The sequence below is a fragment of the Heptranchias perlo genome, chromosome 8, assembly GCF_035084215.1.
Source record: "Heptranchias perlo isolate sHepPer1 chromosome 8, sHepPer1.hap1, whole genome shotgun sequence".
Taxonomy (NCBI): Eukaryota; Metazoa; Chordata; class Chondrichthyes; order Hexanchiformes; family Hexanchidae; genus Heptranchias; species Heptranchias perlo.
The window spans coordinates 83,559,057-83,574,575 of record NC_090332.1 but is presented as its reverse complement, the minus strand read 5'-3'; the positions used below and the strand labels follow the sequence as shown (position 1 = coordinate 83,574,575).

At 43.7% G+C, this 15,519-nt stretch overlaps 1 protein-coding gene and 1 long non-coding RNA gene across 4 annotated transcripts in view; one reads left to right on the top strand and one right to left on the bottom strand.

Moving 5' to 3' along the window:
- Window positions 1-15,519, bottom strand: part of plcb1 (phospholipase C beta 1) — a 646,154-nt gene that overhangs the window by 107,648 nt on the left and 522,987 nt on the right. For all 3 annotated transcript variants that reach the window (XM_067989433.1, XM_067989434.1, XM_067989436.1), the window contains exons 19-21: window positions 15,039-15,163; window positions 13,222-13,376; window positions 10,467-10,631 (exon numbers count right to left, since the gene is read on the bottom strand). In XM_067989433.1, the coding sequence (XP_067845534.1) occupies window positions 10,467-10,631; window positions 13,222-13,376; window positions 15,039-15,163 (445 nt within the window). The remainder of the gene's footprint in view (window positions 1-10,466; window positions 10,632-13,221; window positions 13,377-15,038; window positions 15,164-15,519) is intronic.
- Window positions 3,424-14,314, top strand: LOC137324760 (uncharacterized). The gene is made up of 3 exons (XR_010963717.1): window positions 3,424-3,651; window positions 10,723-10,917; window positions 14,009-14,314. It is a non-coding gene; the product is annotated as an uncharacterized lncRNA (long non-coding RNA).

Sequence of the window (15,519 nt, the reverse complement as noted above, 5' to 3'; positions counted from 1 at the left end):
TTCAGAAGCATATTGTAAATGATTAAATGTACCACATTTTCAAAATATGTTCTGATTAATCAGTTATTTTCTTTTCTGTCTGTAATAAAAAAAAAAAAATTTACAAAACAGGTTTAGTTATCTGGGCACTGCCATATTGACAAGTCTACCTATTTGGCAGCCCTTTACTGGTTTAGGCTGGCAAATCTACATCTGGAATTTCAAGTGGCTGAAAAAACAGATCCTTCAAGGCTGGTCAGCCAATGAAAACCCCATTTCCTTCAACATGCTTCAACCTCCAAAGTGAACTTTCTCCAGGAGAAAGAAGAGAACAGATAAGTAAAATTTATTAAACTTACTTTTTTTTAAGGGGAAGCATAGTTAAGGAAGATAGCATAGATAAGGTTAAAAAGGTCAAATTCATAGAATCATAGATTCACAGAATGATACAGCACAGAAAGAGGCCATTCAGCCCATCGTGCCTGTGCCGGCTCATTGAAAGAGCTATCCAATTAGTCCCACTCCCCTGCTCGTTCCCCATAGCCCTGCAAATTTTTCCTCTTCAAGTATTTATCCAATTCCCTTTTGAAAGTTATTGTTGAATCTGCTTCCACCGTCCTTTCAGGCAGTGCGTTCCAGATTGTAACAACTCGCTGCGTAAAATAATGTTTCCCTCATGGTTCTTTTGCCAATTTCTTTAATGTAAAAGAAAACTGGACAGATAGAAAATAGAAAAGGAGGAATGGGGGAAATAGGATGACAAGTAGAGTTGAAGTTTTTTTGTTACGTTTGTATTTGATGTATTTTAATATGTTGGGGCTAATGTTACAGTAATTAAAGCAGCAATTAAAGCTGTAATTAAAACTATTCCTGATGTTTGAAGAATTTTATAACTGATTAGTCAATCAGTTGCACTCAAGCGGCTCCCAAATAGCCATGATGAAAATCTCCTTGGCAATATGGTTCCATTCCAAACGAAAAAACAAAGGAACCTCCGTAGGTACAGACTTATCACTATCTTCAGGACGTCCCAGCCACTTTACAACACAAGGACTACTTCTGAAGTGCAGTCAGTAATTTAGGCGAGCGCATCTCACCAAATCTCTGGTGGGAAAAGTCCCACAAGCAGCAAATGAACGAATGAAATGAAACAGCAATGGGAAATCTTCGCATTCCAAATGGGCGTGGAGTCAGCGAGCACATGCCAGCAGCTGGGCTGTAGTAATTTTTGTGCAGCCAGGAGGAGGACTCTGGAAAATATTTTCTTGAAGAAGCCTAACCTGTGTTGGGAGTCTCAGCCTCAATTTGGAATTCTTGGCTGGAGTTCGAATTACTGGGTTGGGCTTTGTTAGTATTTTTTTTCTGCAGATGCCTTAATACTTCCCAATTGCCTTGGTTCCTCCTGATTAACTCATAGAATCATAGAAAGGTTACAGCATGGAAGGAGCCCATTCCGCCCATCGAGTCCGTGCCGGCTCTCTGCAAGAGCAATCCAGCTAGTCCCACTCCCCCGCCCTACCCCCACAGCCCTGCAAATTTTTTCCTTTCAAGTACTTATCCAGTTCCCTTTTGAAGGCCGTGATTGAATCTGCCTCCACCACCCCCTCAGGCAGTGCATCCAGATCATAACCACTCGCTGTGTAAAAACATTTTTCCTCATGTCACCTTTAGTTCTTTTGCCAATCACCTTAAATCTATGTCCTCTGGTTCTTGACCCTTCTGCCAATGGGAACAGTTTCTCTCTATCTAGACCCTTCATGATTTTGAATACCTCTATCTAATCTCCTTGCAACCATCTCTGTTCCAAGGAGAACAATCCCAGTTTCTCCAGTCTATCCACGTAACTAAAGTCCCTCATCCCTGGAATCATTCTAGTAAATCTCTTCTGTACCCTCTCTCAGGCCTTCACATCTTTCCTAAAGTGTGGTGCTCAGAACTGGGCACAGTACTCTAGTTGTGGCTGAACCAGTGTTTTATAATGGTTCAACATGACTTCCATACTTTTGTACTCTATGCCTCTATTTATAAAGCCCAGGATCCTGTATGTTTTTTTAATCGCTTTCTCAAACTGCCCTGCCACCTTCAACGATTTGTACAGATATGCCCCCAGATCTCTCTGTTCCTGTACCCCTTTTAGATTTATATTGCCTCTAATTTATATTGCCTCGCCTCGTTCTTCCTACCGAAATGTATCACTTCACATTTTTGTGCTTTAAATTTCATCTGCCACATGTCCGCCCATTCCACCTGCCTGTCTATATCCTCTTGAAGTCTATCACTATCCTCCTCACTGTTTACGACCCTTCCAAGTTTTGTGTCATCTGCAAATTTTGAAATTGTGCCCTGTACACCCAAGTCCAAGTCATTTATATCAAGAAAAGCAGTAGTCTCAGCACAGACCCCTGGCGAACACCAGTGTACACCTCCCTCCAGTCCGAAAAACAACCGTTCACCACTACTCTCTGATTCCTGTTACTTAGCCAATTCTGTATCCATGTTGCTACTGCCCCCTTTATTCCATGGCCCGCAATCTTGACGATAAGCCTACCATGCGGCACTTTATCAAATGCTTTTTGAAAGTCCATATACACCACATAAACTGCATTGCCTTCATCTGCCCACTGTTACCTCATCAAAAAACTCTATCAGGTTAGTTAAACACAATTTTCCTTTAACAAATCCGTGCTGGCTTTCCCTAATCAATCCACACTCGTCCAAGTGACTTAATTCTGTCCCGGATTATCGTTTCTAAAAGTTTCCCCACCACTGATGTTAAACTGACTGGCCTATAGTTGCTGGGTTTATCCTTACACCCTTTTTTGAACAAGGTGTAACATTTGCAATTCTCAAGTCCTCTGGCACCACCCCTGTATCTACAGATGTTTGGAAGATTATGGCCAGTACCTCTGCAATTTCCACCCTTTCTTCCCTCAGCAACCTAGGATGCATCCCATCTGGACCGGGTGACTTATCTTCTTTAAGTACAGCTAGCCTTTCTAGTACCTGTTCTTTATCCATTTTTAGCCCATCCAGTATCTCAACTATATCTTCCTTTACTGAGACTCTGGCAGCATCTTCTTCCTTAGTAAAGACAGATGCAAAGTATTCATTTAGTACCTCGACCATCCCCTCTGCCTCCAAGAGTAGATCTCCTTTATGGGCCCCAATCGGCCCCACCCCTCCTCTTACTACCCGTTTACTGTTTACATGCCTGTAGAAGACTTTTGGATTCCCTTTTATGTTGGCCGCCAGTCTATTCTCATACTCTCTCTTTGCCCCTCTTATTTCCTTTTTCACTTCCCCTCTGAACTTTCTATATTCTGCCTGATTCTCACTTGTGTTATCAACGTGATATCTGCCATTCGCCCATTTTTTCTGTTTCATCTCACTCACTCTCTCTCTTCTCATCCAGGGAGCTCTGGCTTTAGTTGCCCTTCTGCCTCGTGGGAATGTGCCTCCTCTTCATTTTGGGCTCAGAATGCAGGATTGAAGGACGTACCCTTCTGAGTCTATTCATCAACACATTCTGTAGGTGGGCGCGGGGGCTGCGTAACGACATTCCATGATTTTTTTTAAACAATTGGCAGCAATATTAGCCATTCACAGAACATACCAAGACTTGCTGGTTAGCAATCCTATCACTAGCGATGGAAAACCCCATAAGCCTGAAAGGTAACTGAATTTTATGGAGACATGAACTTTTGTAATTTATCTGAGGTAAATAAATATTCACAGGAGGTTGTTTGTTTATGCAATTCATGTTAATTAACACAGCAATGTTTTTATTTACTGTTCTTACTTTCCCTGTCACCCCCTCACTGGAGAACATTACTCTGGTTTGGTTTTTACTCTGAATGTGCAGGCCTGGGTTTAGACTTCAATGCATTCTTGCTAACCCAAATCAGCAATCAAATGCTTCGTCACTTTACCTCCATGCTCTATTTTCCTGGACAAATGAATGACGGGGCCACTTTGTCATTATGCAGCTGAGGGGAAAACCAATGGGGAGAATTGAGGCAGATTATTTGTAAAGGTCTCCTGCCTGTCTACCCTGACTGCTCCCAGGCCTGCCCCTTGCTCGCTTGCCCCAAGTGCTTCTGCCTGCTTGCCCACCCAATTGCTTGCCAGCACGTGGGCTTGATCACCCACCCAGAGTGCCTCCTGGCCGTCTCACCCAGATTGTTACCCGGCCTACCAGTTTGCTCGTTAACCACCAGCCCTAAGGTTAGCGAGGGACAGGGAACAAAGGCGGGAAAAAGGAGTTGAGGTGCAGATCAGCCATCATCTAATTGAATGGCGGGACGGGCCCGAGGGACTGAATGACCTACTCCTGTTCTAATGATCAGTCTGATATTGATGTGGATAAAGTTTAGCGCACACGAGCAGCAGTTCAGTGGACTCAGCCTTGATATGTATGTGGCACTATATACACATAAGAATCTTGTTCTGCCCAGATTACAGACCCCCATTTTGCCAATTATTGATCAATTTAATACAAATGGACAGGAGGTAAGGGTTGAATCCAAGGATATTGAACAAAAGTTGAGCTCGATTAAGACTTTGGGCAGGATTTTCCTCTCAAATCCCACTGGATTATTAGTTGTAATGAAGCATGCAGGAGTGGAAAATTGGGTTGGGACCCATTATGTTGGATCGCTGCCCAATTTAACATGTGCAGTGATTATTTGGCTTCACTTACGACAGATGCATTAAATAACCCATTAAAGTATTTAAAAATGCCACAGACAAAGGTGAATTGACGAAGGAATGATCAGTGAACAATTCCACGGTGGCAGATTTTTTTTTTACAACTTTATCAGAGGCACCGACATATTTTCATTTGGGGATGGCTGCCTGGCCCTTTAAGCTGCCGCAGACATCCGATTCCTGCAATAATCACTTCCCCCGTTTCCCCTTCCCCCCAATCTCAGTGGTGAGCTCCAAATTTTAGGCGGCAATACCAATGTGAGTCCGCCATAAATACGATACTGTGTCTCAACATCGGAAAAATTTGCCTACACTATCACACTCCCACTGGTGATCAGACTGGCAAAAAAAAATCAAGGGTTGTGACTCTGATAGTCAGATCCATATATTCCAACAGTCAGCGTCATTTTTCAAACACCAGAAAAAAAGAGAGCTGCTGACGTACATGCAGGAATTTATTCAGGTTGAGTCAGCTGAACTGCTGAAGAATCCTGTTCAACAGTCCGAAATAAATGTCCTGCACATATCCTGTACAAATGGACTCTGAATCAAATGAAGCCAAACCTCTGAACTAATTAAAAAGTGCTCGATGCCTTTCGAGCCTGGGAAGGACAAAAGAGGACACAAAAGTTAGAAAGATGCTTTAGATTGAAAACTACAAGGTTGATTTTTGGCTTGATTACAAACCCACAGAGGTGCATAAAGAGAGTGTGACTACCCCAGAGTTATGGGCAGGGGACACTTATGTCAAATCACTGCCCATAATGAACATGCTGTGCATTTTCTGGTAGGTATTTCCACCTCCGTAACATTGTCTGCCTCCGCCCCCGCCTCAGCTCGTCTGCTGCTGAAACCCTCATCCATGCCTTTGTTACCTCTGGACTTGACTATTCCAATGCTCTCCTGGCTGCTCCCACCTTCCACCCTCCATAAACTTGAGCTCATCCAAAACTCTGCTGCCTGTATCCTAACTCGCACCAAGTCCCGTTCTCCCATCTCCTCTGTGCTCGCTGACAGTACAGCTACAACACTTGCATCTACCTGACAATGTGGAAAATTGCCCAGGTATGTCCTGTCCACAAAAAGCAGGACAAATCCAATCCGGCCAATTACCACCCCATCAGTCTACTCTCAATCATCAGCAAAGTGATGGAAGGTGTCGTCGACAGTGCTATTAAGTGGCACTTACACACCAATAACCTGTTCACCGATGCTCAGTTTGGGTTATGCCAGGACCACTCAGGTCCAGACCTCATTACAGCCTTGGTCGAAAAATGGACAAAAGAGCTGAATTCCAGAGGTGAGGTGAGAGTAACTGCACTTGTCATCAAGGCAGCATTTGACCGAGTGTGGCACCAAAGAACCTTTGGTAAAACTGAAGTCAATGGGAATCAGGGGGAAAACTCTCCAGTGGCTGGAGTCATACCTAGCACAAAGGAGGATGGTAGTGGTTGTTGGAGGCCAATCATCTCAGCCCCAGGACATTGCTGCAGGAGTTCCTCAGGGCAGTGTCCTAGGCCCAACCATCTTCAGCTGCTTCATCAATGACCTTCCCTCCATCATAAGGTCAGAAATGGGGATGTTCGCTGATGACTGATGATTGCACAGTGTTCAGTTCCATTCGTAACCCCTCAGATAATGAATAAGTCCGTGCCCGCATGCAGCAAGACCTGGACAACATCTAGGCTTGGGCTCATAAGTGGCAAGTAACATTCGCGCCAGATAAGTGCCAGGCAATGACCATCTCCAACAAGAGAGAGTCTAACCACCTCCCCCTGACATTCAACGGCATTACCATCACCGAATCCCCCACCATCAACATCCTGGGGGTCACCATTGACCAGAAACTTAACTGGACCAGCCACATAAATACTGTAGTTACAAGAGCAGGTCAGAGGCTGGGTATTCTGTGGCGAGTGACTCACCTCCTGACTCACCAAAGCTTTCCACCATCTACAAGGCACAAGTCCGGAGTGTGATGCAATACTCTACACTTGCCTGGATGAGTGCAGCTCCAACAACACTCAAGAAGCTCGACGCCATCCAGGACAAAACAGCCCGCTTGATTGGCACCCCATCCACCGCCCTAAATATTCACTCCCTTCACCACTGGCTGCAGTGTGCACCATCCACAGGATGCAATGCAGCAACTCCCCAAGGCTTCTTCAAAGAGCACCTCCCAAACCCGCGACCTCTACCACCTAGAAGGACAAGAGCAGCAAGCACATGGGAACAACACCATCTGCACGTTCCCCTCCAAGTCACACACCATCCCGACTTGGAAATATATCGCCGTTCCTTCATCATCGCTGGGTCAAAATCCTGGAACTCCCTACCTAACAGCACTGTGGGAGAACCTTCACCAAACGGTCTGCAGCGGTTCAAGAAGGCGGCTCACCACCACCTTCTCAAGGGCAATTAGGGATGGGCAATAAATGCTGGCCTGGCCATCGACACCCACATCCCATGAACGAATAAAAAAAAACCCTCCTAGATCGCTGCACTCCTCCAATTCTTGCCTCTTGCGCATCCTCGCTTTTAATCGCTCCACCATTGGCGGCTAAGCCTTCAGCTGCCTAGGCCCTAAGCCCTGGAATTCCCTCCCTAAACCTCTCTACCTCTCTCTCCTCCTTTAAGACACTCCTTAAAACCTACCTCTTTGACCAAGCTTTTGGTCACCTGTCCTAATACCTCCTTATGTGGCTCAGTGTCACATTTTGTTTAATAACGTTTCTCTGAAGTGCCTTGGGATGTTTCACCACGTTAAAGGCGCTTTATAAGTGCAAGTTGTTGTTGGATTTGGAGCTCCTGCCACAAAGATACCATTTCAATGTATGTACTATTTCCTGTTGCCAGAACCACACTCTTTCAAACTTTCGCTCATGTGAATTGAGCATCCAACGTTGCCAGTCTATGCCAGGTGGAAAAAAAATTTAAAAGGCAGTCAGCAATTTAAATGTTTGCTTTTGACTTATATTTTCAAGATTTTTAAAAAACCTTTTTTTTAATGTCTAACTCAGTGATTGAAATGTCTTTAGGCACAACCACTTCTCGTTTGCCTCCCTACACATTGGGGCCATGGGTGACCCTATAGGAATCTCTCTCTACTTTATTGGGAGGAAAAATATCAGCCGTGGCTCAGTGGGTAGGACTCTCGCCTCTGAGTACAAAAATCTAAGCTGGCACTCCAGTGCAGTGCTGAGGGAGTGCTGCACTGTTGGAGGCGCCGTCTTTCGGGTGAGACATTAAACCGAGGTCCCGCCTGTCCACTCAGGTGGATGTAAAAGATCCCATGGCACTACTTCGAAGAAGAGCAGGGGAGTTTTCCCTGGTTGTCCTAGCCAATATTCAGGGCCGAATGGCCTTCTTCTGTGAAAACACCCTAGAACTTCTGCTGGTTACATATACTTGAAGTCTGGCATATAAAGTGCCCTTACTGTACACGACACATTTACATCCTGTCTCATTTAATTGTAAACAATTTTACAACACCAAGTTATAGTCCAGCAATTTTATTTTAAATTCACAAGCTTTCGGAGATTTTCTCCTTCCTCAGGCAAATGTTTCAAGGGCTCCTTGAAGCCTACGCATTTATACATATAGAACAATACATGGTGTTTACAGACTGCCCCTGCAACTGCCCGTTGCCAAGGCAATCACCGTGTTCAGACAGAGAGGTGTCACCTGCAGAACCCCCGAATACACATTCAACAAAAAAACAAACAGGGAAAAAAAACAGAGAAAAAAAACACAGAGAGAGGCAGAAACATCCGGAAGGCAGAGAGAGCCAGCAAATGACCCATTATATTAAAAACAGATAACATTTGTTCGCTGGTGGGGTAACGTGTAGCGTGACATGAACCCAAGATCCCGGTTGAGGCCGTCCTCATGGGTGCGGAACTTGGCTATCAATTTCTGCTCGACGATTTTGCGTTGTCGTGTGTCTCGAAGGCCGCCTTGGAGTACGCTTACCCGAAGGTCGGTGGATGAATGTCCATGACTGCTGAAGTGTTCCCCGACTGGGAGGGAACCCTCCTGTTTGGCGATTGTTGCGCGGTGTCCGTTCATCCGTTGTCGCAGCGTCTGCATGGTCGATGATCTGGCATGTCTTGCAGAGGTTACCGTGGCAGGGTTGTGTGGCGTCGTGGACGCTGTTCTCTTGAAAGCTAGGTAATTTGCTGCGAACGATGGTCTGTTTGAGGTTGGGTGGCTGTTTAAAGGCGAGTAGTAGAGAAACTACGCCATGTTCTCCGCAGCCTTCAACATGTCATCAATGAGGACAAACACCTCGCTATGGCCATCCCCACACCTCCACTACTCGCCTTTAAACAGCCACCCAACCTCAAACAGACCATCGTTCGCAGCAAACTACCTAGCTTTCAAGAGAACAGCGTCCACGACGCCACACAACCCTGCCACGGTAACCTCTGCAAGACATGCCAGATCATCGACACAGATACCACCATCACACGAGAGGACACCACCCACCAGGTGCATGGTTCATACTCCTGTGACTCGGCCAACGTTGTCTACCTCATACGTTGCAGGAAAGGATGCCCCAGAGCATGGTACATTGGCGAGACCATGCAGACGCTGCGACAACGGATGAACGGACACCGCGCAACAATCGCCAAACAGGAGGGTTCCCTCCCAGTCGGGGAACACTTCAGCAGTCATGGACATTCATCCACCGACCTTCGGGTAAGCGTACTCCAAGGCGGCCTTCGAGACACACGACAACGCAAAATCGTCGAGCAGAAATTGATAGCCAAGTTCCGCACCCATGAGGACGGCCTCAACCGGGATCTTGGGTTCATGTCACGCTACACGTTACCCCACCAGCGAACAAATGTTATCTGTTTTTAATATAATGGGTCATTTGCTGGCTCTCTCTGCCTTCCGGATGTTTCTGCCTCTCTCTGTGTTTTTTTTCTCTGTTTTTTTTCCCTGTTTGTTTTTTTGTTGAATGTGTATTCGGGGGTTCTGCAGGTGACACCTCTCTGTCTGAACACGGTGATTGCCTTGGCAACGGGCAGTTGCAGGGGCAGTCTGTAAACACCATGTATTGTTCTATATGTATAAATGCGTAGGCTTCAAGGAGCCCTTGAAACATTTGCCTGAGGAAGGAGAAAATCTCCGAAAGCTTGTGAATTTAAAATAAAATTGCTGGACTATAACTTGGTGTTGTAAAATTGTTTACAATTGTCAACCCCAGTCCATCACCGGCATCTCCACATCATGTCTCATTTAAGCCATCACACTCTGTTGACCGACTCGAAGTAAAACAGCAGCAAAGCGTAATTGAGAGGTAGAAAATATAATAATGGGGAAAGCGGCTGGAGAAATCTGTGGGCTTCGTAGTTTTTTGTGCATTACATGGAAGAAAACACCATTATTAAAACAAAACAGTGTGTCTTCTGACTCACTGTGAGCAATGCCATGGAAGATCTGCCAACGTGTTCCAGGAACTAATGAAAAACAATTACTTAATTGACTCCGAGCATATCCCTCCTTGTATCTCCTCCCCATCCCAGCAGCGTTATTGCAACAGTGTAAACTCTGATCTATTATGAGCAATGCCATGGAGATCCACTGGTATTAAATAATTGTATAACTTTCCAAGCAATGTGCCAGAGATTAAACATTGGTGTGTATATACTTTTTTGAGATGATGCGTGCTGCCTTTTGTCTCAGAATCACAAATTAAAAAAAAAATAAGTTTAATTATGGTTGAATAAAATATTGCTATATTGAATTGACTCAAAAGTTAAAGTACAAACCTTTTTAAACACAATAGGCTCATCTTCCCAGATCGGATTCACAGCATTGTTTGGTGATGTTTTTGTTTTGAAAGCTTTCCGTCTTGTGTCCACAGGTAGACCAAACATGTCTACCTCCACGTAAGTCCCAACTTTCTTGTCAGAAAGAAACTGACCAGAGAGTATCTGAAGGAAACAACAAAAAATATATCTTAATAGCGATCTAACATTCGTTACCTTGAGTAAAGGTGTAATGGCTATCGTTCATTGAATTAAGGTGCGCTCCAACGACCTCAGTTAATCTAAACACTGCAAACCATGAGAATCAGAGAGATTCCCACACAAAGAAGGATGACTACTTTCTGATGGACTTTTGCCTGAGAAGATCACCTTTCCATCTGCATCTTCAGTTCTTTAAAGCAGAGAAAGAATCAGCGATGAGAGCACAAGGAACGGATTTTGTTCAGGGCAGGTAAGAAAGAAAATAATTTAACCCCTCAATTAAAGGAGGCATTTCAGGGAAGGCTATAACTGTGACGTAAACAGATTCACCAGGTGATTCAGTTGTTTATTTATTTCCAATGTAGGTCAGTACCATTGACCGTTAACATTTACCAACCAATTGTAAAACGTTAAACTCATTGGGGTAGAGTTTCCGCTTTGGACGCAATCGGGAAATTGCGTCCAAAATGCGCTTGAAATTGCACTGGTTAGATCACAGTTCAAATTTCCGATAAAATTCATTTGCATTATCACAAATGTAAAATCTTCCATGAACCAGCGCAATCGGGCAGCGTAACAGAATGTAATCATTTCTTTTTTTTCATTTCCATTAAAAACTGTGCCTTGATGTATTTAAGAGTGGTAACCTGCTACAGTTTTATTAATACAGCTGAAAAAGGGTTTATCACCAAAAATAAGCAATTTTAATAAGGGTGTCCAGTCCTCCACCTGTGAGCAACCTGAGTTAAAATCACTCAAAATGACATTAAAAAACTATACTGAACCATTTAGTAGTTTCATTGGTGTACACTCATCAGTTTCGTAGTAAGTTAAATATTTTTTGATATGAAAAAACTTTGAAAACGTGCCTACTAGTGCCTGTGCGCCTCAGAAGATGAGCTCAATATGAAGAGCCTTCCTGAACCAGCCCAATCGGCGGAAACTGGCAATGTCGACCTGGGGGCGTGGCCGGTTTTGTGGGCGGGGCCTGATCTGGGTAAACTGAAACTTAAAGCAGAGTAAAAGATCACGGATAACACGAACGGAAGTGATTTTTGCGTGTAACTCACTTACGTTTAAAATTCCCCAATCTTTTGCACTGTTCGGCCGATTGCACTGATATCACTGGTGTCAACGAATGGAAACTCTACCCCATTGAGTCTGATGTGCCCGTGGATCTGGTCCATCACAAGTATCTTCCATGTTGGGCCTCGCAATTGTCCGCCCCTTCCCACCTCTCATACTTCTGATTTTCCGAGTTACTAAACTTACCCCCAGCCCAACATGCCATGTGGAATATAATGAACGTGAAACCTATGGCCAGAATTTTCTCAGAGCTGCTCCCTCTCCGTCACTGCAACCTGGCCAGAAGTGTGACAGAAACTGCATTTGTGCGCCTGAATTTCAGGCGCACTTCTTTCCATCTTGTATAATCTTGTATAATCTCAAGCATACACCATTAATTAAGAGACACTTGCACAGTAAGTAAGCATAATGGACAAATAGTCAAGGATTTTAGGATGGTAACATAACAACTACAGATGCTAAAGTATTTGAATATGATTTTTTATTTCTATGAAATACTTTTATATATTTTAGCTAATAGTAGCTTTGAGAAAAGGGCTCAGATGTCAGTGGTATCCAAGGGCACTTGCAAATTCAGGTCTTGTCAGTACATTCTCTCAGGTACTGCAGTGCTACTCATGCCCCTAAGCAGTCTGAGCAGTTTAAATTTAGGGGTGTGCCCATACTGCCCAATATCTAATTGTACAGTAGTGTAGCCCAGGATTGTAACAGTAGAACTCCCTAGTGACCTGAATCATAGCCAGAAAAGAAGGGCTGCCAAAGCAACCAGGTCCAGAGACTTCCCAACATAATGGGTGTGAGGTGTTTATTAATTGGCAAGACAGGCTAATGAATTACTTATTATTTACAGTCTATGGGGAAACAACATCAAAGCTAACCATCCGCATTTTAACCACCTATTGTCTCAGTGTCTTTTTTTTAAACTTGTGTAAATAGAGTTTGCTTTAAAAACCTCAATATTTGAAAGTAACTTTTTTTTTGCAAATCCTTTCTGCGTAAAAGTGTTGAAAAAGTCCCGAAACATGACATCATCAAAACTGCACCCAACTGAGAGTCAACAGTGGAGTAGAAGGTGTGGAAGTAATGCTTGGGTAATCTAAAGTTCGGAATACAGTGACCGACATTGGGATATATCAATTGTTCGAGAAATTGATCATTTCAAAGGTTTATTAGTTCGTATTCGTACAACTGATAATTTAATTGGAGTACAAATTTAATAAAAATGTATTTTTAAAGTTTTGATTCATAACAAAAACCAAGATGAATTCAGATACTTATGGGGTGAAATTGGTCCTTGGTAAAAACGTGATTCAGGTGATGGTGAATCGACTGCCTGTTTTCAATACCTGGTGTAAAACGTGCTGCCAATTCACTATCGCCCGTTTAGCGTTTTTGTCGAGAACCAATTTTGCCCCCACAACGTTATAAACACCTTTTAAAATCACCATCAAAAATGAGAGCTTCACACCTTTACTGAAAGGGTGTTGGCCACAATCCCATCAACGGTGCTTTCAGTGAAAGGGTCGAAGTGTTTGTCTGTCCGTCTCATGAACTCTGGTTTCAGGCGGAAGCCACTTTTCCCATTGTGTTCAAACATCCCCATGTTCAGTTGCATAGCCAGGTCTGAGTAAATTATTGAAGAAAGAAAGTAAAGATGCTTGTTACTTATCATATTTTGATTTTTCCTTTTGGTATAAATGGCGTATCATGTTGATGCAGAAATGAAAAAAGAAGGAATTCAAATCAGCACTTTCACCATAACTATGATGTGGAGATGCCGGTGATGGACTGGGGTGGACAAATGTAAGGAATCTTACAACACCAGGTTATAGTCCAACAGTGATTTTCAAATAAAACTGTTGGACTATAACCTGGTGTTGTAAGATTCCTTACATTTGACCATAACTATGGGCATTGGGACCCGTCAGAATTTTGTGATGACAAACAAAAAGTGATGTGGAGATGCCGGTGATGGACTGGGGTTGACAAATGTAAACAATTTTACAACACCAAGTTATAGTCCAGCAATTTTATTTTAAATTCACAAGCTTTCGGAGGCTTCCTCCTTCCTCAGGTGAATGTTGTGGTCCACAACGTTCACCTGAGGAAGGAGGAAGCCTCCGAAAGCTTGTGAATTTAAAATAAAATTGCTGGACTATAACTTGGTGTTGTAAAATTGTTTACAAAAAACAAAAAGTAGTGATGATTTACACCTCCTTTTCCTTTCCGTTTTCTCCCTCCTCTCCTGAATGCAGTGTTTCGTGCTGGGGTTGAATTTCCACGAGCAGCAGAGACCTTCTGGTATCTCACCCAAATCCTTCACATGGCAGCCTTATTAGTGAATGTCATCCAGCAACATCATCACCCCAGGTGTGTGCAGTGCATTTTATACTGGCGCCGTCCAGTAACAATCAGGAGTGGAAGCACACTAAATCTATCTTTGTTTCCCCCCCCTCCCTTCTTTGTCTAGCAACACTGAGGCCAAATGTGGAATTCTGGTGAGATTAACTAACTCAGCACAAAGCCTATGTGGTTCAATTCCACACCAGACTGTTTTTAATAGGCTCGGGTAGATATTCAATGTAAACAAAACGTTTTGTTTGAACATTTTATCTTATTTGGCTTTGAAGCAGCTGTATTTGTAATTTGTTTTATAAATAAAAGATAAACGTTTTGTGATCTCATTTTCCATAAGGGTCTTTTAAAAATTTTGGGCTACAACATGCAGCTATAGTTTGCTCAGCCCACCCACCCAGTTGCTAAATAATGGTCATGGAGAGGCAACAGAGGCTCCTATTAAACATTTTAAATTGTTTTTCTTTGATTTGACAGCCTGATAGTTGAATCATAATATTAGTGCTTCTATCACATGCTTCTATCACTGACAATGTCAAATGAACGCACTAGGCTCCATTACATCGAGTCCACAGCACAAAAACAGGCCATTCGGCCCAACTGGTCTATGCCGGCGTTTATGTTCCACGCGAGTGACCTCCCTCCCTACTTCATCTAACCCTATCAGCATACCCTTCGAAAACATGGAATTTAATTTAATTTAATGAGTGTAATTTAATGAGTACTCTCGCCTGGGGTGAGCGCAGCATTCGGTTCAGGACTGCGACACTGCCTCCCCACTTTTCCGACGCGCACTTGTTGCTGGCATGGCTCCACGCTGGGAGCAGAGCCTCCGAAAATGACCCTCCTGTTAGTTAATCTCTAAAAGTGCTGATTTGGCTCAGACGCTTCATTTTCATGTAACTGAACCTTCTACACAGCGTTACTCACCTAATGTCTGGAAGTTAAGGGCTACCAGGTGACATCCAGCATTCCAAAATACCTGAGGCATGTAGTTAGAGGAATCCACTCGGGTTCCCTTTGGATAAATGCGGCTCAGCTGTCTCTTATTATATCTGCAGAGCATTTGCTAAGGAAAAGTAAACAGAAAATGAAGGACTCGGATTTTTTTCAGATGGAAGCTTAAAGGATACTACAAATACAATCACCATGAGAGGAACCGGGGAATTGGTGACTGGCTGTCTGCAGAACGCACAAGTCAGTGCGTTCTTCATAATTCGGGAGCGCACACCCTCGAAAGAATCACACTCACTCAGGAGAAGAACTGTTCGATGGCTGGCATTGCAATCTGGTGGGCACCGTGTAAATGGTGGCAAAGCAGTTTGTCACACGTTCAATGGTCTCCCATCAAAGTGAGTTAACCGCATCGTCAGGACATCAGTGCATCAGTTGAATGGCACAATCACAATGA